The 26081-nt window shown below is 46.3% G+C and overlaps 1 protein-coding gene across 2 annotated transcripts in view; it reads right to left on the reverse strand.

Moving 5' to 3' along the window:
• ESYT2 (extended synaptotagmin 2) overlaps positions 1-26081 on the reverse strand; it is a 78542-nt gene that overhangs the window by 10990 nt on the left and 41471 nt on the right. Inside the window, exons 7-16 of one of the 2 annotated variants that reach the window (XM_081285261.1) lie at positions 22526-22581; positions 17528-17648; positions 15089-15265; positions 14217-14299; positions 12828-12876; positions 11320-11409; positions 10808-10903; positions 9204-9305; positions 3260-3334; positions 2342-2428 (exon numbers count right to left, since the gene is read on the reverse strand). In XM_081285261.1, the coding sequence (XP_081141387.1) occupies positions 2342-2428; positions 3260-3334; positions 9204-9305; positions 10808-10903; positions 11320-11409; positions 12828-12876; positions 14217-14299; positions 15089-15265; positions 17528-17648; positions 22526-22581 (936 nt within the window). The remainder of the gene's footprint in view (positions 1-2341; positions 2429-3259; positions 3335-9203; positions 9306-10807; positions 10904-11319; positions 11410-12827; positions 12877-14216; positions 14300-15088; positions 15266-17527; positions 17649-22525; positions 22582-26081) is intronic. The other variant, XM_081285262.1, reaches the window with a different exon arrangement.

The following is a 26081-nucleotide window of genomic DNA, read 5'->3' on the forward strand; positions in this document are numbered from 1 at the left end:
TTCAAGTCTTCCCTATTCAAAGTCTACATGGCTGGTTTGAAAACTGACAATATCTGCTTTAAAAGCCTGGTCATCTGCCGGCCATGGTGGTGCAGCCTACGATCTCAGCCCCTCAGGAAGGTAAGACAGGTGGATCGCAAGTTCAAGGTCAGCCTGGGCAATTTAGTGAGACCTTCTCTTAAAATAAAAAGGACTGAGGGTTGGGGCTTAGTGGTAGAGTCCTTGTTTAGCATGTGCAAGGCATTGGGTTCAATTCTCAGCACCACATATGAATATATGAATAAAATAAAGATCCATCAACATCAAAAAAAAAAAAAGGAGGACTGAGGGTGTAGCTCAGTGTTAGACTGTTCCTGGGTTCAATTCATAGTTATGTGAAAAACAAACTACAAATCTCCAAGCAGAACAAAAAACCTGCTGAACAAATAGCACAATCATCTATTAAAAAATAACCTATGGGGGCTGGGGATGTGGCTCAAGCGGTAGTGCGCTCGCCTGGCATGCGTGCGGCCCGGGTTCGATCCTCAGCACCACATACAAAGATGTTGTGTCTGCCGGAAACTAAAAAATAAATAAATAAAATATTAAAATTCTCTCTCTCTCTCTCTCTAAAAAAAAAAAATAACCTATGACCTTTCTCTGATGCTGTAAATGAAAATTAACTTGACATAGACCTAAATGTGAAGTTAGAAATACAACCTCCAGGAGAAGGCAGAGGAGAAACACTTAGAAACAAGGGTATGGCAATTTTTATTTCTTTTATAGGACACGAAGAGCATGAACTAAAAAGAAAAAGGTGAAAAAAATGAACATCAGCAAATTTTGAAGGTTCTGCTTTTGCAAAGTCTTTGTTACCAAGCAAACAGATTGAGAGAGAATATCCACATGACATGTATCCATCAAGGACCTGTTTCCAGAATTCAGCATTAAGAAGACAAGTAACAACAATAAAAGGGCAAAGGAATGAGCAGACATGATGTTACGGTAGAGACATGCTGCAACGGCCACCCCACACCATTGCAAAGCAGCAGGCCCTTGCCCTGGTCCCTGGGCTCCAAGACCCGTGGGCACCCGAAACCTTATGCACCACATGTTTTCCTATGCATACACACCTGTGATAAAGTTTAACTGACATATTAGGCAAAACAAGAGATGAACAACAATAAATAATAAAGTAGAACAATCTTTAACAATATGTATAATAAATTATAAGTTATGTGAATGGGTCTCTCACACTTTCAAGATAACTTAACGTGATATATGTATGCTCCCTACTTTATTTTTGGTACTGGGTAGTGAACCTGGGGTGCTCTACCACTAGAGCTATACCCCTACCCCTTTTTTAAAAATTTTAAAATTTAAAAAAAAATTTAAAGGATTTCATTAAATCTAAGTTGCCCAGCTGGCCTTGAACTTGTGATTCTCCTGCCTCAGCCTTCCAGGATGCTAGGATTTCAGATGTGGCCACGGCACAGGACTCTCCCTTCATGTGATTATGTGGCCTGTGGTTTGGACCAAGGCTGACCATGACTGACTAAAATCACAGAAGTGACCATGATGAAGGGCCTGCTTTACCTCTACCCACTAACCATGGAGCCTTGGCAGCATGTGCAGAAAGAGCACCTGCTGCACACTGCCAGTGAGGACATGAAAGGCACCACCACCATGAGACATGACTGGGCAGCACTCTAAGAAGGTAAGTGTGCATCTACCCTTCTGTTCCTCAGCACATACCCAACAGCAACGAAGGCACAGGTCCTCACACAGACTCACAGGCAAAGACTCAGAGCAGATTCATTCGTGATAGGTCTTGGCAGGAAAGGATCCAAACTTTTAACACCCTTGTACCGTCACCCTTGTACTGGACAAGCCAATAGGGATGTTTCCATCCCATGGAATATTACTTATGGAATACTACACCTATCAGTAACAACACAGCAAACCCCAAAATCATTGCACAAAACAACAAAACAAAAAGAATGCACTGTGTAACTCTATTCACACAATCCTATAAAATCTAAGCAAGTTACAGTGAGGCCCCAGAAGGCAGATCTGCTTGTGTGTGTGTATGTGTGTGTGTGTGTGTGTGTGTGTGTGCGTGCGCACGTATGTGCGCGCACGCGCGCACATCTGGCCTGAGTCACAGAGCACCAGGGAGCTTTTCCTGCGGATGGGTACTACAGTCCTTATCTTGATTGTGGTGATGTGTCCATGGGTCTGTATACATCTTCATCTACACCTGCATGTCATACCTCATCCAACAGCGCAATTTAAATATGTGTAACTTATTGTACGTCAATTCCATTTCAACACCTCAGTTAAAAAGTTGCAAACAAAATACCTCAACTTCAAGGTCTTGGCGCTTGGGATTGTGAATGAAGAAGGTGAAGTTCTCCTCCCATACGGGCTCACTGGTTTTGTACCGAATCTGGAAGAAATATACCAATATCAGCTCTGCAATACTTTCTGTGGAAAAGGGATCCCAATGTTGTACTTACTGATTTAATGTGTTCAGAAGCATAGGACGACTTTAATATAATCCTAAGACCTATACTTATAGTGCATGTACCATTATATTATTAAGCATAAACAGTATTAAGAACATAGAGGATGGTCCGGAGCTTTCTGAATGTGTCAGGAAAATCAGCTGTTTCTAACCTGACCAGTCTGCTCAGTGACCGCAACCTCATCAGCTCAGTGGTACTACGCAGAGGTCCACTTAGGTTTTTTTTGTGTGTGCGTGTGTACCAGGGATTGAACCCAAGGGTGCTTAACCACTGAGTGACATCACCAGCCCTTTTTTTAAATTTTTATTTTGAGACAGGGTCTCACTAGGTTGCTTACAGCCTCACTAAGTTGCTGAGGCTGGCCTCAAACCTGCCATCCTCCTGTCTCAACCACCACAGGAGCTAGGATTGAAGATGTACGCTACCACACCTGGCAGCAACACCTTCTTTCAATTCTTGAACCTAACTTTATTGGCTTAATTTTAAGAACTATTGGTTATGTTTAAATATTAATAGTGCTCAAAAGAAACTTGGGGGATTTATTCTATGCATACCCATGAAACATCTGTACGGTAATTTTTAATATTATCTTAAAAAGACAAACCACATATTTTTTATTGAATTAAGTAGCTGGTTATTTACAAAGTGAATGTTCTAAGGGAAAAAGGACGTAGGAAACCAAGGATGCCTTAGGCGCACAGTGGCAGAGACCCCAGAGGCAGCCTGGAGGAGCAGCCCACAGGAGGACCTACCTTACTCTCCTGAGCCTTGTGGCCGACGGACATTTGGACAAGAGGATTTGGGCTGCTATTCATTTTCTTCCCTGACTATCCAAAAACAAAAAGAAACAGACAAAATAAATAGACATAGATTTTGAAACGGGCCTACTAAACATGAAATTTTTGGCTGATGTTGAGAGCCACTTCTACTCATCTCTGACGTTTCAGATAGAAGGAGTACACGGGGAAGTTAGCCACAAAACAATTGCTAAGCACACCCTGGGCCATGACTGCTCCAACCACAAAGTGAACTAAAACACTGACATTCATGGACAACCCTTTTTTTGTTATTGTTTTTGAGATAGGATATATATATATTTTTTTGGTGATGCCCAAGCCCAAGCAATCCTCCTGCCTCAGCTTCCTGAGCTGCTGGGACGTGGGTGCATGCCACTACACCAGCTGCACCTAATTTTTACATGTTAAAAGTTTTTTTTTTTTTTAATTTTTAAAGCAAGCTTCTTTGTGAAAATTAAATTTTTAAAGATATTAATTTAATTTAGTTGTAGTTAGATCCAATACCTTTATTTTATTTGTTTTTATGTGGTGCTGAGGATTAAACCCAGGGCCTCACACACACTAAGCGCACACTCTACCGCTGAGCCACAATCCCAGCCCCGAAATTTAAATTAAAAAAAAAAAAATCTTTAATCACTGTTGTCGTGTATTTAAAAAAAATAATAAAATCAATAAAAAAGAAAAAAATCTTTAATGTTAACTACAGTTCTCAAAAGTTGATAACACAAATATATAAAAGTGCAATGAATGGAAACCAAAAAACATGAGAAAAGACAAATGTAAAAGACTGGTACTTCAGAACACCCCTGGTTGGAGTGAGAGAATGCCATGGAGAGGCACAGCTTCACCTTTTTAACTGAGCATGCTCCGTTCAAATACACACAGCTGTCAGACATCAACTCTTGCTTACCAGCTGCTAAGGAATTTTGACTAGGAGAACAAATGTCAGTTTAGAACCATTAAATTAAGCAGATATAAATATAATGGGAAAATTCAGGAAAGAAAAAAAATGGCAAGCACATTAGCACAGACAATTGATAAAGGAAAACATAGTAAGACAAGAGGTATGTGTTCTGAGGTTTATTTTCAACTTAGCCCCACAGGGAGATGCTATTAAGATTTGTTAGTGGAAATTAACTAGAAGGTCACAAAAGTGCTTTTAGTTTAGTAATTCTGAGTCAATCCTCAACACTGCAGCCATGAGAAACAGGTATCAAAATCATAATTGTTGGAAATAATATTCCCAGCCAAGATCCACTGTGATAATCTATTTTCTGGTTCATCTTTCTGATGTGCATGCATTCTGAAAAATGAAATAAACACTGTGAAAAATAAATGTCCAAGGCCACAGAAGACCGTGGTGGAAGACAATGACTCAGCTGCTCAGCTGTTTCTCCTTCCACTACAGACCCCAGGAGCCAGCTCTACACTCATCCTCTGTGACCAGCTCTCCCTTCCATAGCTCCTCAGCAGCTGGGCACAGAAAGGCAACTGGTTCTGGCCCCAAGGAGGGTGGGTCTTTGCCAGCCCCGCCCCCCCCCCCCACCAAGAGGTGGGAGCCAGGAACGAAGGTCCTGAGTGAGCCATCACTGCGTTAGGTCCTTAACACAGAAGCTGAGCTGATTCTTAACTGATGCCAATTCTTCCTCACTGAAATAGGCCATCCATTCAAGTATCTTACAATTTTAAGACACACTTCCCCCTTCCCTTTCTAACATCTCTGAAAACAGAATGAGACTCGCCATTACTAGCTTTGCATGCCTGCTCTTGGGCAGTCTGCAGCAGTAAGACAGCTGTCACTGCTCTGGCCAAGTTACTGTGCTTCCATCTTCCTTTCGGAGATGCACGTGAGTGACAGAAAGTAAAAATCTGTCTAACCTAACTCTAAAAAATTTTCTAAGTATAAAACAAACACTATCAAAACACAACTGGCATTTTATAATCTCCCTAGGTGGTACATAAAATAGCAGTGGATCTTTTTTTTTTGGTACAGGGGACTGAACCCAGGAGTGCTCAAGTACTGAGCCACACTGCCAGTCCTTTTAATTTTGTCACAGGGTCTTGCTAAGTTGCTTAGGGCCTTACTAAGTTGCTAAGACTGGCTTTGAGCTTGTGATCCTCCTGCCTCAGCCTCCCAAACCTCTGGGATTACAGACGTGCACCCCTGCACCCTCCCAGCAGCAGTGTATCTAAAGATGGATGGTTAGGTTATGTGAAAAAAAGTTAAATCACTTACTAACTTTTAGACCATGACACTATATTCAAAATACATTAGCACAATTCAAAGTCACAAGCTGAATGAAATATGAGCTGCTGAGTCAGACTGCCTCCAGTTTCAATCTCAGTTCTGCCTCCTGACCCTTGAAACCTTGTTTCCATGACTATCACATGGGCACAATGCTATTTTCAGAAACTTGGTGGAAGGCTTTATTCAATGGGTTAATGTGATAGCAGGATGATGATAATACATCTATTTCTACCTGAGGATCTCTCATATGCCCTGTGTTAACTTCCTCAGCAAGCCAAAGGAGAAGATACCACTTACACCCCAAGTACAGCAGAGTGAAGCCCACACCCCTGACTTCTAAGCCCACCTTGCTGGGCACTGCACTGCTGGCCAATGGCCTTCCTCAGCAGAGCACAGGAGAGCAGTGCTGTGGGTACAGGCTTCACCGCCTGCTGACGGGCACACACAGGCTGCTCTCACCACCCATGTGTCCCTCTTCAGTGTAGGACAACAGACATGAAGAAGCAGATTTTGCCTGTGTCCTGCTGCAAGCTCACTCATTTTTCTGAAGGAAACAACCATTCCTGTTTCTTTGGGAATTTTCTTAAAAGAATTATTTTCAAAATTTCCCCACTCCAAATATGTAAGCCTAAAATGTTCAGAGAAATTAGAGAGAAAAAACCCAAAACAATATAAGTCATAGAAACGTGCTAACAATTTAGCTGCAAACACACGCTACCATGTCTTAGCAGTGGAGCTTAGTTTCCAATATACCTCGTTTAATGAATTCAAAGCTCTTGGAAAGATCTATCACCCAGACCCGCAGCACCAAAGCCGTGAGGCTGTGGCCTCAGAGAGCCCCCTACTCAACATATTGGAAGAGGCGATTTCTTAAAAACATATTTACAATTCGCAAGGCGTGTCTTTAAATCACAGTCTAACATTTGGTTGAGATTTTTAAGTAGAACTTCTAGATCACCATTTTCAAAAATTCAAATCCAAATGAAACACAGATGTTTAAACTGCCCTAGAGGGAGCTGCTCCAGGCCAGGAGGAAAGACACTGTGTCATATTGGAGCTTTATAAAATTTACCTTCCGAGTTGCTGTGTTTCCACCTACCACTTCTCAGATAACAGCAGGCTCTCTTCCACAGGATGACCAACCATGGGCTGGCAGGGAGGCAGCCTGCCACGCCTCTCGAGCTCAAGTATCATCTCTTTCAATATGCCTCGTTAGGCTGCACCCTCGAGGGAACACTTGGTTTACCTTTAGCGCTCTCTGAACGGCAGCCTTCTTCAAGACACCAGGGTTAAAGTCTAATGGATTATTCTTTCAGGTCAGAAGAAAATGAATACACCAAGGGTTAATAAAACGTGCAATGAGGAGCTTATGGAAGGTTAATGACACGAACATCTAGGAGAGTAAACACAAACTTAAGCAAAACCCCCAACCATAGGATTCTTTATGCCCAAGATTTCACCTTAGAGGCTTTCAAAATGTATTTCAAGTCCTCCACAATCCTTTACTCTCCTAACACCTGTCCTTTGGGACTTGAAAAATTCAAGAGAGATTTTTAGGTAGGGTTCTGCTTGTTATCATCTGCCTGAGTAAACTCTTAAAATCTTGAGCACTAAGTACACAATGATGGGCCATGCTGCCCAGACCTCTCGAGCCTCGGAGCCTTGGCCCTCGAGGGTAAGGACTGACGACTCCAGATTTCAGAGACTTTTCCTGATGCTCACACTGGGCAAATGTAGCCGAGACAAATGTGATGATTATTCCAACATGCATCAGTTACAGGGCAACAAGGAGAGCCGCTGTGATGTGGGGCCAGGGGTGCAGGAGGAGCTGTGTGGAATCGCGGAAAGCTGCAGTCCTGGATGTGAGAGAGACCCAGTCACTGAAATGCTTTGGGCAGGTGTCCAGGCCTAAGGCTTAGAAGTCAGGCATCATTCCCCCTGGGTCTCTCTCCATCAACTGAGGCAGCAGCAGCAACTGGACTTTTTTGTTTAAAGGAGAGCCAAGAAAAGCATCCTCGCCAGGGTCTGAGCAGTGGTGGCCATTATGCTGCACTGCTGTGTTCAGGGTAGGCACTCGTCTCAGATATACTCCACATGTGGAATCATGAGCCCATAAACCTGCTGAAGCCATAGCTCTGCTACTCCCAATCCTGTGGTAATCTCGGTCATCATGTCCTCTGTGCTGTCTCATCTCCAATCTGTAAAACATCATCAACAGTCTAGGGGCTAGATGAGGTGGAGGTGTAGGGCCCCTCCTGCCCTTCTTGGCTCCTAGCAAGTGCTCAATAACACGAGCTACGGTGTACGCCTGGCCACCACGGTCAGAGCTCAAGTGCAGCCCGTGATGGAGAGGAAGAGCAGGGCACGTTCTAGGAGCCTCCATGAGGGCGAGGTCGTGCCCGCGTGCAGGAAAGCTGCTGCTTTCAGTTCTGGGTGGGGAGTGGGGTGAAGTGGCTGAGGAGGGAAGGCAGGCAGCAGGGGCCGCCTGGAGCTTTACTAGTCCCCATGGCAGCCTGTCGGGGAAGACCCAGAGAGCAGATCTGGCATCACGCTGGACACCAGCAGGTGACAAAGTGCTCCCATTTGCATCATGGAACAGCCTGTGGTGCATAGATGCTAACGGAACAGCACAGCTGACCATGTGGGGGGAACCTGACTGAGAACCCAGCAATGTCACAGGCTCAATACTAAAAAACAATGTAAAAAACCCGGCTCATCTCCTTTTTGCAGAAGCAGGCAGCTGCAGAATGGGAAAAGCAATTTGGAAAAGCTGCTGGAGACAGAATCCACACAGCACAGGTACTTGGTCATCACTAAGAAACGCCAGAAGCAAAGGACTGCTTCTGAAATAACAAGAGCACGTGCCACTGGCCTCCTGGGCGTGAACAGGGTAGCGTGGACAGAGCTGGGAGGGCCACAGTATCCACCTACCAGTGTGACTCAGGCTTTTGGCTTTCCTCATCTGTAAAATGGGGCCAAATACCTGTCCTTTAGGTATTGTCCTGCAACCTTCTCTCAGAGTACCTACCCAGAACAGCACCCAGTGGAGGTCCCACCCATGTGGCATGGTAACAGATGTAATGAGACCAAGACAAAAGAGCATAGTTATCCACTCTAAGAAAGCCTTCCAATTCCTTAAAAGGAACTGAACAGTGGCCTCAAAGTGGTTTTCTTCTCCCTGAGGGAGAAGGCCTGACCGGGAGGGCACTGCCTGTCCTCATGTGACCACGCCTTGGTGATGAGCCTGGACTAGAGGGATGGACTGGAAGAAAGGATGCTCTAACACTGCTGTGTTTGGTCAGGAGGAAAAGGCAGATGGAAGAAAGTTTGGGAAAGGGAACAAGAAGATATTTACATCTCACATGGAGATGAACTACAAAACAATTTTCACATCGTGGCTTCATTTCTTCATCATGGGAATTTTCAATCGAGGCATCTCAGTTTAGTTCATCTCCCGTCAGATGCACTTGCCAATGTTAAAGCAGTGTTACGTCTTACAAAACCAGCACAGAGTGAATACACAGAAACTGAAATCATGCAGGAAAATGACGACAGCATGCCCCGTCATTCCACACGAGCAGACTCCACAGAAGGTCCAGGCCACACTCCGGCAGAACTCAATCAACAAAGGAAAGGACCTGGAGGACTCACAAATAGTGCTCTATAGACTGAGGTAGTATTCTCACAAAACACTAGTCCCGACGCTCGCCTCTCTTTTAAGTAGCCACACCCAAAGTTTCCCTCGAAGATACTCTTAAGAAAGTGCAGACGGGAGGAAAAAGCAAAGAACGGTGGATTGTGGTCAATGAGCGCACCAGAAGCACAGGAAAACAGTGCCAAGGCAGAGCCAAAGGATCCCAGCTCATGGGGACCCCAGGGAAGGTCCCCACCCTCACTATACCCTAGGGTAGCGCGTGGCGGGGATCCTGTGCCTCTGATGGCCACAGCACACTTCATGCACAAATTGCCCAGCTAACAGAAAATCAGTACATCACTTTTCTTTTTTCGTTTTTTGCTTGTATGACATGATTGAAATTTCAATTTAATGTGACAAAACACATCAGTTCTATAGATGGGCCTAAGCCTTTCTTGCCAGTTCACCCACCCTATGCTCTATATTCTAAAATATAAAACAAATTCACTTTCACCAGGCATTATAAGTCATTGTAACATTAAGACATTTTATAATAAACATCATTGGTTAAAATGAGAAACTCTGAAGAAGGGTTAAATGATAATGAAGTAACGTTTCCCAAAGTGAAATTATAACAGATAAAGCCACAGATTTAGATAGAAAGATTGGCAAAGAGATTAAGGTAAATTCTTCTAAGAAAAATGTAAGAAATCAAGAAGGTAAAATCAGTCAAGAAAGCTTCATTGAAAGAAAGTGCAAGATAGACTGAATGAAACACGTGTGGTGAAGTCCTCGCGTGAAACAGACTTGGCAGTCGGCTTCTTGTCTGCAGACTGCTACGCACTAATGCACTCACATGAGGGGACGCACTGACCATGCAGGGAGAAGTAAGCGATGGCCAGTCCTGGGGCCACCTCAGTACCTGCTAGCAGTGTTCTTTCTTTCAACAAAACTGGTCATTGATACAATTAAATAGAGAATGACTGCCTGGTGAACAAGCATGTGGGCACTTGAAAAAATACCGAATGGCGTAGCGTTCACCGTGACAATGACACTACCCTGAAAGGGGGCTGAAGTCTGGCAGTGTTCCTACCTGGTCTGGGCAACAGAATCACCTCTGCCAGGCTACCATCATCCCTACAGACCTGTACTGTGTGTCTCACTTTTCCTTAGGACAAAACAATTCTGATGTAAATAAGCATGTGCTTTCAGCAGCAGAACAGTGTCTGTTTGGCAGCAGATTACTCAGACACTGTTCATCTCTACCCATTCTGTTGGAAGCTTCCTGGACACCTCCACGGTGCAGCAGCCTTTGCACTGTTGTGCTACAGCTAGGACAAGACTGGAGGCTGTGATCAGAGAGGCTTCGTTTTATGCCCATTCCAAATAAAGGCGATTTCTACCTTTAGGCAGTGAAGTTTCACTGATTAGAGGTGAATCTAGACATGCAAAGCAGACATTAACTTATGCTCTCTGTTCTTGCTCCTCTGCACTGCCGTGAAATCAAATTCAGCTAGACAAGACCAGGTGCCACACCGTGGGTAAACAAAGAAGTGATTTCCAAGCTAGAACTGCTATCAGGAAAAAAAGCACCCAAATGAACAAGCACTGCTATACTTACCGGAAGGTTCCGTGCTGAGTCCAAATACAAGATCAGCAGTGCAGAAGAAAGGCCATCATTGGCTTGGTCTTTGTCAGCTCTGATGTCCATCAGGACCTAGGGGAGGAAAAGTCCTTAGTGTGTGTCCACAAGACTAGAGACTCTTCCTATCTGTATATGTCAATTATGCATAAGACAACCACAAAAGTGAGAAATTAACAATATGTGCAACAGACTGAAAATGTACAATACGTGTCTTTTAAATAAGACTGCTATCCCCACACACACCAATCAAATGAAGCACTCGGTGATGTGTGGCCCTCCAAATCCCTGTACTGTAGTAAGCATACCATTTCAAGAAATATAAAGCAGGTGTATAACTTGTAACGTCCACCATAAAAACAATCCCATTTTCTTTAATTTGTCTCTGATACTACTGTAGACACACAGCACAATAATAAAAATCACTGGTATAATTCTTTTTTAGTTAAGGAGCAACACCATCTGGAGAAACGGATCTCACTGCACAGTACCTTGTCAAGGTTCACGGCGTCAGGCACAAGAGTGAGCCACTCCAGCTTCAAGTGCAGCTTCCCTCTGGGAACCTCGTCCAGAGTGAACCACTGCAGAGAGAGAGCTCAGGTCCGGTCAGGCTCGACTGAACCAGAGACCCGTGTCCAGCCCTGCCTCCACTAGCACTGCTGCTGCTCCCAGTGCCCAACCAGCTGATGTACCGAGCCTCGTGTCCCAAGATGATGGCCAGGAGCATGAGGTCATCAGCCCCTCCCTAGGAAAGCCGCCAAGCAGCACTACCACCACTCCCATGCATACAGGATTCGTGCACTAGGAAGTCCTGCATGTCACTCACAGGGAGTTCAGAGGCCAAGAGACAGCCAGCGTGGGTTCCCAAGCACTGAACACTGGCATCAAACACTGGCTTAAAAACCACAAAATGGTCCATTAAAGAGGGTCCCTAAATAGTGAGTGATAGAAAGCCCAAGGCTCTGTTCTCTTTGTCTTGTGCCATTGTGGGCAGGTGGCTGCTCTGGAAGCAGCAGGATCTCAACGCCAGTCTGGCTGGTTAGAACTCGCTTGCTTAAATCTGACTATCTTTTAGAAGCCTCTATATATTTTTCCTCTTTGATGTTTTATTCTGATACCAATATCCCTGTTTGAAATAATATTTTCTTTTTCTTAAATTTTTTTTTGTTATAGATGGACACAATACCTTTATTTTGTTTATTTTTTTATGTGGGGCTGAGGATCAAATCCAGAGCCCCACACATGTGAGGCAAGCGCTCTACCACTTAGCCACAACCCCAGCCCTTGAAATAATATTTTCTTGCTCTAAATTCGAATGGTATTTACAGCTCTCTTTTATAATCTGACTGCATGGTGCGATTTCTGCCATTAACTAGAGATATCATGACAACTCCCCTTATTGGTGGCTTCTCAGACTCTGCCCTAACCCTGTAGTATGCCACAGTTTGCCTGCCACAGAGTCCATAAGAATTTCTAGCATGTGGCAGGTACTCTATGAGAACCATCTGATTTGATATTCCTTTTTCTTTTTTGGTGGCAGAGACAGGGGATTGAACTCAGGGGCACTCAATCACTGAGCTACATCCCTAATCCTATTTTGTATTTTATTTAGAGATAGGGTCTCACTGAGTTGCTTAGTGCCTTGCTTTTGCTAAGGCTGGCTTTGAACTTGTGATCCTCTTGCCTCAGCCTGCTAAGTCACTGGGATTACAGGCATGTGGCACCTTGCCTGGCTAAATTTATTTCTTTTTAGCTTGTTATTTTAAAAGGTCTATATTCTTTCGTTGTTTTTTTATTCTTTTGGTCATTTTCTTTTCATGTTTTTTGTTATTTTTAAGGGCCTGCATTCTTTATACTTATGAAGTAAGTGCTATCCTTACAGGATCAGCCAGGATTCCTGCACTGACAGTTGGGCAACAGCATGGTTCTCCCTATCTCTGACACACAGTAGGTGCTCAGGCAATGCTTATTAAATATACCAAACTCAGAGAAAACTTACTTCATCTAAAAGGCGCTCCTTCTCAACTTCAATAAGATCAATCATCAGACTATAGGAATAACAACACAAAAGTTTAGAACACAAAAACACAGCTCTTACAAATGAAGTAATCTTAAGCACCTGTCTATGAAAAAGTACTCTAAAACACAACACAGGTGATCGGGAAGCAGGCCCCTTTCCCACAGGCATCCTCCAGCTTCTGCCCGAGTGTCAACAGGAGCAAGGACAAGAGTAGGGTTTGCACTTCTGTGAGATCAGAGGCAGAGGTCAGAGCTGTCAAGAACTAGGCCCCCTCCGTGCAGTGTGCACGCCAGTCCTCGTGTGCTACACCCTCTGCTGGGTACTGCCAAACATCACTGTGCACAGCACTTGGCACGTACTGAATCAGGACTGGCTTTCTGTGCATGCTTGCACTAGGCCCACCTGACTTGGGGTCCCACGGAAGCCTCTGGCCAGCCTGTGTGAGAAGCCTGCTCTACAGCAGAGAGTGCCCCACCCCACAGGGCCAGCAGCAACTGTGAAGGGACGAGGTGCTGGCGCTTCCTCCTGGAGGGCCCTCCTCTTTGCCCCTGTGCTGTGGGTCTGTGTGGACCTCTGTGCCCTGTCCATGGCAGCAGGCTCCTGTGAGGTCTGCACCCTGCAGCCTCCATGCTGAGCTCCCTGTCCTGCCTGGACTGCTCTGGTTGTCCTCTGCAGGCTTGTGGTTTCTGGAGCCAGGGCATGCCACTCAGGGCTGTTCTTGATGAGGCTCAAATCTCTGCAGTGTCATCTATCTATTCCTGCATCTTTTTTCTGTCATGATAAATTAAATAATAAAGATCAGGCAGAAGTCTATTTTTTAAAGTTTGTTTTCCCAAGCTATGTAAATTTTCAATTTTAAACCAATTATTATTACCATAATATATATCTTTTTAAATAAACAGTATTATCATTACTATTCTCTTGTGGTACAGGCGATTGAAAGGGCCTCAAGCCTGCTAGGAAAGTACTCCACCACTGAGCTATACCCCCACAAGTCGATATTTATTTTCCCAGTGTAGGAACAATGCAACTTACTATATCCCAGTAAACTGAAATAGCTGCTTTCTGCACAGGGGCAGGCTCTGCATGTGACTACTGAGTCTCCTGGCTTGCTCCATTCTAATTGACGGTTCAAGTACCCCTGGGTGGTCACTGTGACAGACAGCTAGAGCTAGTGGCTTGTCTTCTCTTCAGTGTGACTTTTTAGAAATTAAAGTGTCTTAAGAAATGAAATGCGAAACAAAAGTTGTATCTAAGAGGCATTTAAAAATGCACACGTGTAAGTAAGTAGGTTCAAAGCTCCTATCTGTGAGGGTGACTGAGAGCGGAGTGCCCACACTGTCCCCACAGCCAGGAGGCCTTCTTCACCTTCCCAAGAAGTCATCCTTGTCTGGGTCTTCATCAAAGAGCTCAATTTCCAGTTCTTGTCCGGGGTGTTCGTAGACCAAAGCCTGGAAGATGGATGGTTAGCAGCTATTGCATTTTTACTAATATCGTCTTCTATTGAGTACGATGGTTATGGCAAATATTGCCATTAACTATTCTCTAGCAACAAACAGCTTTTACCTTCAGCTTGATGACTGGGCCATTTGAAATGCTTGCCAATGTAGTGACAGCCTATTATACCTACCTAGAGTTGACTGCATGACTTCTCAAAGCTCAAGTACATTCCTTCCTAGAACAACATCACAGGATGTCACCCTAAGACTGTCCAAGGTCTGGGACAGGGCAATGATGCAGGACCCACTGCCCAAGCCCTGAAACGGCTCCGTGCCAATGCTGCCCTTGAAAACCACCAGCTGTCCACTCACCTCGCAGAGTGAGACACAGGGGGGACTAAGCACCAAGAACGGGAGGAGGGAGAGGTGAAACCCCTGTGCCCTGGAGAACAATCCATGATCTGATCTAGCATTCCTGGAATTTACACGGGGAGAACTGGGCAGGCGAAACAGAAATCCATGCCATCCTTGCACAGTGCCACTGGCGCTCGCAGCCCTGCGCGGCCTGTCTCCTACAGTGCCGCTGGGGTGCCTGCCCTGCGTGGCTTGTCCCATACAGTGCTGCCACCCTGCGCAGCTTGGGCCTCCCCAGGTAAAACACCAGGGTGCCACGATGCTTTTAAAGAAAGGGAAATTAATACAAAGAAGTGAAACAATGGTCTCAATCGGCCATGCCTCTGCACAGCAGACCTGGAGCAGACCCCCAACGCCCTTGCTCAGCACCCAGGGCACCAGCCTTACCTCATACACCTCATTCCACTTCGGACTCAGGTTCTCTTTGATGACCTTGCTTTGGAAGATTTGGTTGCCCACTCGGATAATTCCATAGGGATCTGACTTCCCCTTGACAAGGCCCTTAAGGTAAGTATCTTTCCCCTGAAGATCCTGAGCTTCAATGAAATGTATCCTTAGGACACCCTGAAAAGAAGTACAGGCCATTTTCGTCATTCACTGGTTCACTTATGGAGAACTGGAGGCAGCTGTGTGCCTGACCCTGCCCTAAGAACTGCTGAGGCAGCAAAACGAAGACCTTCTTCCCATTAGCATATATCCCAGCAGAGTCAGCGGAGATGGGGCAGGTCAGAAAACAAGGGCTGAGAAAAGGTGACAGTTGCTGGGCTTGTGGCACACACCTATAATCCCAGCTATGGGAGGTTAGGGCAGGAGGATCTCAAGTTCAAGGCCTCAGCAATTTAGCCAGACCCTTTCTCAAAATAAAAAAGGGCCAGGGATGTGGCTCAGTGGTAGAACACTGGCCTAGCATGTGTGAGACCCTGGGGTTGATCCCCGTACTGAGGTGGAGGTTGGTGGGCGAGAGCACAGGAGTGGAGCTGTCTAGAAGGGAGAATAGACACACCTCAGACACAGGAGAGAGTGAGCCAAAGACACCTGCAGAGAGCTCCCTGGCAAAGAGGTCCTGGGGCTCACAGGCCCGTGTAAGCTGCCAGCAAGCCTGGGTCTGGTCTTAAGAAAGCAAGGATGAACATGACAGGAAACATCAGCACTGGATATAGCCATGACACCCAGTTTGTTTTTTTAACCGGGGATTGAACCCAGGGGTGCTTAACCACTGAACCATATCCCAACCCCTTTTAAAATATTTTATTTAGAGACAGGGTCTCACTAAGTTGCTGAGGCTGGCTCTGAACTCACGACCCTTCTGCCTCGGCCTCCTGAGCGCTGGGATCACAGGCGTGCACCACTGTGCCTGGCAACACCCAGTTTTAGAAGGGTATGAAGTGCTGTTATAAAACCTGCTTTATAGAGGACAACATTGGAACTTTGACAGAGGCGTTACCCATCAACTTCAATACAGTATTTTTTTCTCAAATGTTGTTTGACTGAAAAGAAAACATTCACTCATGTTTCTCTCAAGGCAAACAAAGGTGGTAAAGTTTGGCAGGGTAGCATTCTGGCACCCAACTCTTAACAGAATCAGAGGCAGTGCCCCAACTGGACTGGCACAGGAAGACAAGCGCTCTGTGCACACACAGTGACGTGTGTTTTCCTCATGCCTGCCTCAGGCTGAAGCCTGGAAGATCTGGCTCTTAGGCCCTGTGGGGTGAAGGGCAGCAAGACCCAGGTAGGATCGGGGCTTGCTGCACTCAGGGCACAGAAGGCCCACGCAGCCGAGGAGCATGACAATTTCCACCTGCATCTCCAGAGGGGACACTCCTCTCCACCTAGTGTCACATCACATCCGTCAAACGCCAACGGAATGACTCCCCTGGGCCTCAGATGAAAGGCGTGTGTGACTCTTAAACACAAGAGTGCTCAAGAAGGTCTGATGATCTATGTAGTGCTGCTAACATCTAATTTAACCAAAAAAAGGAGCAGGTGTGGAGAGAACCACACCTCCTTGAAACAGCACCCACCTGCCTCCTGTTTCAGTGAAAGTGGCCTGACACATGTCAGCGCTGGGCCTCACTGCACCATAGCAGCTGTCTCCCTTACAACTGGAGGCTACAGTCCAGACAGAGTCAGGAGGTGGCACCTGGCCCAAGGGGCTGGCACACTCAGGAACACCATACCCTCAGGACCAGTGGGGTTCCACACTCAGGCACAGGGGCTCACAACCTCTGTGTGAAGGCATGAAGGGGATGCTGACGTCTGGGACACGGCCCTGTGGGCCCAGTTACCCCATCTTACAGCTGCAGAAACTGAGGCCCAGCTGGCCAAGTCACACATCCACAAAACAGTGTGCCTCTAAGTTCAAGAACCTGCTCGTCCAATTTTGTCCAAGTGAGCTGTTTCATAAGCTCCTCTTTTACCACACTACTCATCAGGTGACGCCAAGCTAACCATTTCCCAGTGTCCCAGAGAAAGCTGATACACGTCTTCATATCAAAATCCTCATCCTCTCAGTCACTGTGCTTGTGGCTGAGAACTATTACAAACAAATGTAATGGACGCCTGCGGTGGTGACCAGGTTGTCTGCTGCCCCTGGCAGTCCTGAGAACTTGCACACCCTCTGCACTGTGGAGGAAAGGGACTGAGGTCCAGAGCTGCCCTGGAGTCTCTGACAGACTCCAGGCCTGCCGTGCAGCAGCACCTCTCTTCGGAGTGCGGTTGGACAGCTGTTGCTACGGCAAGACCCATGTGGTGGGTCACGAGACCCACCTATCTGAAAAGGCCGCCTGCCACGTGTCTGAAATGCAGAGGAGGCTATGGCACACTTACCTTTGGTATAGGAAACCGCAACTGGGCTATCTGAACTTCGCTGACAAGAGGAACAGTAATTCGATTGGGAAGCACCAAGTAGTTTGATATTATATCCAAAATGATAGTATCAGATAAGCCACTGTTATTTAGGAGGTAAAAAGAAAAAACAATCAGATATGTCAACACTTGCTATCAACTTTAACAAATGTCACCATCAACACGAGGTGGTGTCTGCTCACAGGGCAGGAGTAGGCTTGCTTCTCCAACATAACATCTAAAGCCAGCACTCAGGGCGTCAGCTGGGCTGCTGCATGGTAACCAGGAGCGAGAATTTATTCTTAGATTACAAATAAATTCTAGCTACACTTCATAATTTCTAAGTAACCTTCCATGTACTTCTACCCGGCTTCGTCAAAGATTCAATACCTAACTAAAGCATTTCTCTAAATTTCTATTAACATATACATCAACCGGCTCCATGTTTGTGTACATATTGAATTTCTCCCAGAGTATAAGAGTTTCATTGCTCTCTTCATACCAACTAACAATTCTGAACTTCTATATACCGCTGCACAGCAAACTCGGTAACAAGAATATAATTGTTGAGAATAAAGGAACAAACATACCGTGTGTGTGCGCACATGCATATGTGTGGCACGTGGGACTGAACCCAGGGGTGCTGTACCACAGAGCTACACCAACAACCCATTTTAATTTATATTTTGAGACAGCCTCACTGAAATGCTGAGGCTGGCCAAACTTGAGATCCTCCTGCCTCAGGCCCCGAACAGACTTGGAGGGCTCAAGCTAGGGGCGCTGAACACAGGCTGTCTAAGGAGGTCCTGGATGCTCTGGAACCCACGGTGTTCTTACGTAGAAACTACTTGTGTTCACACTGGAAGAGTCCCTGAGTAAGGGGTTTTGGAGCACCCCCTTGCTGCTGTGCTGGTGAGGGAGAGAGAAGCAGAAGGGTGCCGGCCGCCAGAGTAGGATGGTGAGTGAGGAAGTTAGGGCAGGGTCAGAACAAAGGAGCAGGCAGAGGGTCTTCTGAGGAGGTCCCACAAGCGGGGGACCCAATGAGAGACATGTCTGTACTTGTGCTCCTAAGAAATGGAAAACTAAAACAGATGTGTAGACATGGGGGGCACCAATCAATAACAGTGAGAAGCATGTGGACGACAGGAGATACGCAGAAGACCAGAGACCACTGAAGGACAGGTCAAACCCCTCCACCAGACGACGGGCTCTGGAGCCCCTTCTCTCTGGAGAAGTCCGTCTGTGGCCTCTGCAGTAAACCTGTGGACTGCTGTCTCTATCCTGGTCTTTAGTTCTTTGCTGAACGGAGTCAATCAACCCAGCACCCCTGGACGGTAACACCTGTGCAGTTCACGCTGCACTGCCACACCTGCCCTGGTGTCCAGGAGCCAGTGGCCACTGGCCAGCACTCCACAGACCCTGCTCCTCCCACAACTCCCAGCGCCTTCCTGGACCCTGGTGCACAGGCTGCTCATGGCTTCCTCACGGCCCCCGAGGCAGCAGCGGCTGGTCTGGGAGGCCCCACTCCCCATCCTGTCCTGGAGCACTGCTGCTGCCTGCCAGCCCGCCCCCACTCGCCCTCCACCTTCCACCTTCCTCCTGGCAGGGTGCTGCGGCAGCGGGGGGGGGGGGGGGGGGGTGGGGGGGGTGGGGGGGGTGGGTGGGGGGGGTGGGGGGGGGTGGCCACTGAGGTATTGCGGCACCACTCCCTCCATGGTGCTCGGCTTCCTTTCTGCATCCTGAGTGCAGCGCTGGCTGCCTGGCGGCTCCTGGCCCACATGCCTCCCCAGGGCTCATCCTGCCAGACGAAGTGTGGAACACTCACCTTTTTAGAAAGCACCTATAACACAGGCTTGCTGTAGCTCTGATTCACTTGGTAGTAGTGCTGAGGATCGAACCCAGTGCCTTACATGTGCCAGGCGAGTGCTCTACCACTGAGCCCACCCCAGCCTAAAATCAGTGTATATCTTTCTAAAAATATTTTTAGTTGTAAATGAACATCTTTATTTTATTTATTTAGATGTGGTGCTGAGGATCAAACCCAGTGCCTCACACATGCTAGGCAAGCACTCTACCACTGAGCTACAGCTCTAGCTCAATAAATGTATTTCTTAATATGATTCTACATACAGAGAAGATTATATAGGAATATTTTATAGAATATATACATAAGATCTATACATGAACTAATGGCTAGAAGCATATTACATAAAATGAAGCTAGAAGTGTATGTTCATTGGGTGCATATGTGATCTGAGACTGGCTACAGTCTTGCCAGAGCCTGCACGCCTTGGATGTCACCCTTCAGGTGGTAAGATGGTGTGAATTAGAGGCAACACTCAATAAGTCCACCTTTACTTCAGGGCAGACTGATGTATACACAGTTGTTGCACTCACAACACTGAAGGGAAGCAAAGCAAAAGGAGACTTTCTTTTGTCCTTTTTGCAATACTAGGGATGGAGCCCAGGGAACTCTACACTGAGCCACACTCCCACCCTTTTCATTTTGAAAGGGGGTCTCACTAAGGTACGAGGCTAGCCTGGAACATGAGACCCTCCCGCCTCAGCCTCCCGAGGGGCTGGGACCGCAGGCATGTACCATCACACCTAACCAGAATAAACTTTTCTACACCAGCTTGAAGAGATGCTTCTTGTTTCCGCCTAGCTACCCCGTGTCCATTCCCTGCTTCCACTGAAGGATGTTCCATTCGCTAGGTTTTCCCAAGCAACTGGCCCATTTCTTAGCCTCCTTTAGGGGTACACAGGAGACGACTCTGACCACCAGCATCACAGAAGTCGTGGCCACATATGCTAACCCTGGGACCTTTTCTGGAACTAGTGAGAAGGGTTCATTTTTTTTTTTTTGTACTGGGGATTGAACTCAAGTGGGGCACTTGACCACTGAGCCACATCCCCAGCCCCACTTTGTATTTTATTTAGAGACAGGGTCTCCTGAGTTGCTTAGCACCTCACTTTTGCTGAGGCTGGCTTTGAACTCGCCATCCTCCGGCCTCAGCCTCCAGAGCCGCTGGGATTGCAGGCATGCGCCACCGCGCCTGGTCAAAGGGTTCATTTTTTGACAGAGGCTGCTGTCTACCGAGCAGAGGCTGGCAGCAGCTGTGGAAGGCAGGATCCTGAATGCCGGAAAGCAGGAGGGACTCACAATCTGCCTGACATCCCTCCAATAATGCTCTGTGAGCGGGGAAACACCAGTGGAAGGTGAAGCTCCCTGATAGCGTGATGAGCGCGTTGACAACGCTGTACTTCCACAGGTTCCTGTCTGGTGGGGGCTGACAGGCTGAGGGCCTGTCCATCACCCCCGAGCTACACGGGGCAGGGGGGTGGGGATACTGTGTGCAGCTGTGGCACACGTCTTTCATGGTCTCAGATGCTTCTGAAATTCAGTTTTGGTACTGGGAATTGAACCCAAGGGAGCTTTACCACTGAGCCGCATCTCCAGCCCTTTTTGAGATAGGCTCTCACTGAGTCTCCCAGGTTGGCCCTGAGCCTCCCGACTTAGCCTCCTGAGTAGTTGCGATCACGGGTGTGCGCCACCTCTACTGGCTCTCAGATACTTTTTTTTTAGTTGTTGATGGACCTTTATTTATCTTTTTTTTTTTTAATTATTTTATTGTTGGTTGTTCAAAACATTACATAGTTCTTAATATACCATATTTCACAGATTGATTCAAGTGGGTTATGAACTCCCATTTTTACCCCGTATACAGATTGCTGTGTCACATCAGTCACATTTCCATTCATTTACAAATTGCCTTTCTAGTGACTGATGTATTCTGCTGTCTATCCCATTCTCCACTGTCCCCTCTCCCCTCCCCTCCCCTCCCCTCCCCTCCCCTCCCCTCCCCTTTTCTCTCTCCATCCCCTCTACTATAAATCGTTTCTTCCACTTATATAATTTTTCTCCTACTCCTCCTTTCCTCTTATATGTAATTGTGTATAACCCTGAGGCTCACCTTCCAATTCCATGCAATTTCCCTTAACTCTCACTTTACCTCCCGCCTATCATCCCTGTTTAATGTTATTCTTCTTCTCCAGCTCTTCGTCTCTACCCTGTCCTTGGTTACTCCCCTTATATCAAAGAAGACATTTGACATTTGTTTTTTAAGGATTGGCTAGCTTCACTTAGCATAATCTGCTCTAATGCCATCCATTTCCCTCCAAATTCTATGATTTTGTCATTTCTTATTGCAGAGTAATACTCCATTGTGTATAAATGCCACATTTTTTTAATCCATTCATCTATTGAAGGGCTTCTAGGTTGGTTCCACAGTCTTGCTATCGTGAATTGTGCTGCTATGCCTTTATTTATCTTTATGTGGTGCTGAGAATCGAACCCAGTGCCTCATACATGCTAGGCAAGCGCTCTACCACTGAGCCCCAACCCTCTCAGATGCTTTTTAAGGGGCATTTTTTCTTGTTTTTCAGATACTGGATTGCTACAGATTAATGAAGGGATTTCTAATGATATGATACAGAAATCTCACACCTAGGTTCCATTGTGGACCAATCCTTTCAAGGAGGAAGGACAAGGGCAGCCACAGTTTGGAAAGAACACAAAAAGGGACAGAAAGGGTTAGTTTTGAAGGAGACTGATTTTCTCAAGTTTTCTCTATTATTTATGGAAAAATAGTAAAACTCAAGTTAAAAATTAATTTTATAGAACATTAAAAGGCTGTTACTCTTCTGAAATTCCACACTGGGACCATGCCTCAGGACAAACCAGAGAACCAAGGGGCCGCGGCTCCCTGGAGCACACTCCTGAGCCCGAGGGGGCTGTGGGGGGCTGTGGGGGGCTGAGGGGGGCAGTGCTCCTCCTGCCCCCACTGCTCCCCCAGGAGCCTGCGGCAGCCACGACCCACCTGGGAGGCCCGCTTTCAGCCTTCCCCAGCTGTCTCCGTGACACTGAGAGACAAGGCCTCACCTACCAGCCAACTGCGACAGGACGCACACAGGACTTACTTCAATCCAGGGATGTCCAGGAGGTTGGTCAGTCCTGTCCAGTTAATCTCTAACAGCTGTTTAAAGAAAGGGGGGCAGAAACGTTAAGTATGCAGCTGCTCCCAGCAGTATGATCCCATGCACACAGCTCGCGCCTGTCACCTTCCCAGGCTCACCCCGGGCTGCGCCAAGGACATGCTTCCCCCCTGTGTGTGCAGATCTGCCTCTGGCTTTGCTTTGGGACACTGCCGTGGTCTTCTCTAGAAGAACTATCTCATGATGTATTTGCCCACCCTCTTACAGACAGGCACTTCCAACACTGGAGGCTTCTCTTCTACTACAAGTAATGATTCAGTGAATGTCTTTCTACACACATTTTCTCATACACATATGCAGACTAGCATTAAAAAAGTGAGATCTGAAGCTAAAAATTTATGCTCATTTTCATAAATGAACCTGACCTCCAAAAATACTGCTTCCAATTTACATTGCCAACAAAAATGTGTGAAAATGTTTTTCACATACCTGCACCAAAAACAGATGTCACATGTATAATAAACAAAAATGTATAATTTTTAAAAAAGATATTAAAAAGCAGCCCAAATGATGGTACTTTATTACTGCTTTAATTTGTGTTTCCCAACGCGTCGGACACATCCACCCACTTGTGTGACACTGGCCACCCACCATCTCAGAAAGGAACTCCTCTAGTTAGCCAAGATCCCATTAAGTGGACGTGGACTAGTTAAAACCACTGACTGGAAAAACTATTTTTCCTATCAAATGGAATCATGCAGTAAATCATGCAGTAAAACCACTTGTGTGTTGTACTCAGGGAGGAAAATGCTAGGTGAGCTGTATGCTCTCCGCTGCGTTCACAGCCAGGGAAACAAAACTCTTCAAATTTGCCCTGGAAGTCAGTGGTTACACACAAATATGAATCGAGAGTCAAGATTCTGTTGGATCGACTAAAACTAAGGGGAAAAAAGCATCAATTAAAAACTATAATTTTTTTTCAGCATAGAAGTGATACATGAAACCTGGGAAGAAAATAAGAAAAATAACAGGTAGTCAATCTTACATATGGAGTTCAGTGTCAGGGTGAACCTGGGCAACACAGGCCCAGAGGGGATGGCCACCAGGGGTAACACCACCAGGAGCCTGCCTAAGGTCTACAGAGCTTCCAGAAGGAGGGAGCAGGCTCTGGAAAAGGGCTGATTCCACCAGAAGGACTGCTGTACGCATGGTATGTGCCACAACCAGAGACACACGCCACGTGAGGGCTGGACAGTCACAGTCTGGGCGGACTGAGAAGCCATGTGACACTCTCAACGAGGAGGGTGAGACGGTCCAGAACCGAGGAAGGACAGGGTGCTCCCCACTGTTACCACCCCTGACCTCTACAAGCACTTGCCCACGAGGCAGCTGCAGATTGATGAGGACCTGCGACAGGGTTTTACTGTGGGTTTTGAAGGCCCTCTCTCTTGACCGCAGAATGCTCAGAGGTGTAGTGTGGAATCTTTGCATGTGACTCAGGGTCAAATGTGAGCACTTTATGTGGTGCCCTCACAGAAGATGCCTGCCTCCCGGCTGCAGCGTCTGCAGAGCTGAGAGGGGGAGCCAGGGAGCCCCAGGACAGGGCCGCCCTGCTGAGGGGAGATGGTAAGCTTCTGCAGGAGAGTCGGTGACACCACCAGGGGCGAGACAGCACCAGGCAGAGGAGTCCACAGCGGCACGCAGTGAAGAGCGCCTCTTACAGACACCTCCCCTCCAAGTGCTGCGACCACCTTGGAGACTGCAGTCCTGACCTGCTGAGAGCAGTATGACACTCACGCTTTGGGAAACAGAACTAACAATCCTATTAATAGCACTGTTAAGTAGTCACCTGTTAAGGAGAAGAATATAATGCAGAATACTTGAGAGCTGTGTTGTAATGGGACTTTATTATGTTTCCAAGTGGCCTCATGGTATTTTTGGACCTGTTAAATACTTGAGTGAGACAAGGGCTGGCTCTAGAACTAAAGACAGTGTGAAGCTAATTTTAGTTGGTGTTTTGGACCTGCTAAAATACTCAGGTGAAATAGAGACTGGCCTAAACTAAGAAGGCTGAACCGCCACATAAATTGCATTCTGGATAAAAATGCCAAAAAAGGACAAATGTAACTTGTCACAAATTGTCAAAGACAAAAACATGTATGAAGTGAATAAACAACAACAAAGGAATCTGCTCCCAGTCCTGTTCCCCAAGATTCACATGCTTCATGCTCTTACCACACGCAGCAATCCCAAACACATGCCCACAACCAGTTTTGACATCTTGCTTGTTTGATCAAAATTATAACCCAGAACCCAAGAATTAACTCTAGTTAGAGTGACTCATCAGCTTTTTCTCCAGATGTACCCTGCTGCAGATCAGTGGAGAATACAAGACATGCCCCAGGCTGATGCTGGAAACTTAACTATGTCCTGTACAATTGTGCCGTAGAGAAATCCTTGTAGCCAGCACGGTGGTGCTGAGGCTGAGGCAGGAGGATGGCTTGGGCCCAGGAGCTCAGGGCCAGCTGAGCAACATAGTGAGACCCTGCCTCTTAAACCAAACACAGAACAGAACAAAAGAAAACCCAGTATAAAGTGTGTTCTGGCTGGCCTCTAATTGTTTTGTTTAAAAAAGTATGCTTCTTGGGCTGGGGTTGTGGCTCAGCGGTAGAGCGTTCGACTAGCACGTGCGAAGCACTGGGTTAGATCCTCAGCACCACATAAAAATGAATGGATAAAATAAAGGTATTGTGTCCAATTACTTCTAAAAAAAATATAAATGTTTTTTAAAAAAAAGTATGCTTCTGTTTTTACTGATGGAAACGATGTTCATCTGCCTATGAGTAGCCTGCTATTGCATGAAGATTTTAAAATTATGATATGGCTCTAAAATAAACATTTTCTAGTATTTTAAATACTAAAAACTGCTCCTAGCTAGAAAGTAAAATCTCCACAAATGGGCATTAGTAGACTAGCTGTACTTGTGGGAACCAAAAACCAACTCTATGAAGACGATGGAGAATTCAGAAAGATGTCTTTCTGCCACAGAAGCAAGGGCAAAGGGCATCAAAACTAGGGGAAAATTATAATGTTTTTCAAAGAGCATGAAAGTGTTACATAAGAGCTTAAAGGTTTATTGGAATAAGTCAAAAAAGGAAGCAAAACAGATATACATTTTAAAGTTCTATGTATAAAACTGGCTTAAAAAGTAGGTTCAAATTTAGGATTTGTCATAGAACTGAGAATGATCAAATCTGAGTTTTATAGATAAGAAAACTGAGACCCAGAGGAAGTGATTTCACTTGTAACCCTTTAACTCCATGGCTGCGTGACAGTAGGACAGCAGGGTCTCCCCATGGGACCCACGGTTTTACAGAACGGCCTCTGCTCTAAGGCAGCCCTGCTCCCAGGCCCTGGTGTGCATGGCCTCCCTGTCCTCCAGCTGCTCCATAAGGGACTGCCCTGGCCACACCTGCTCCTAAGCATCGCCAGCTTGGCTTGGATGAAGTTCATTCATGCTTCTTCCTCTCACATGAGCCTC

This window comes from Spermophilus citellus (genome assembly GCF_964194105.1).
Source record: "Spermophilus citellus genome assembly, chromosome: 3".
NCBI lineage: Eukaryota > Metazoa > Chordata > Mammalia > Rodentia > Sciuridae > Spermophilus > Spermophilus citellus.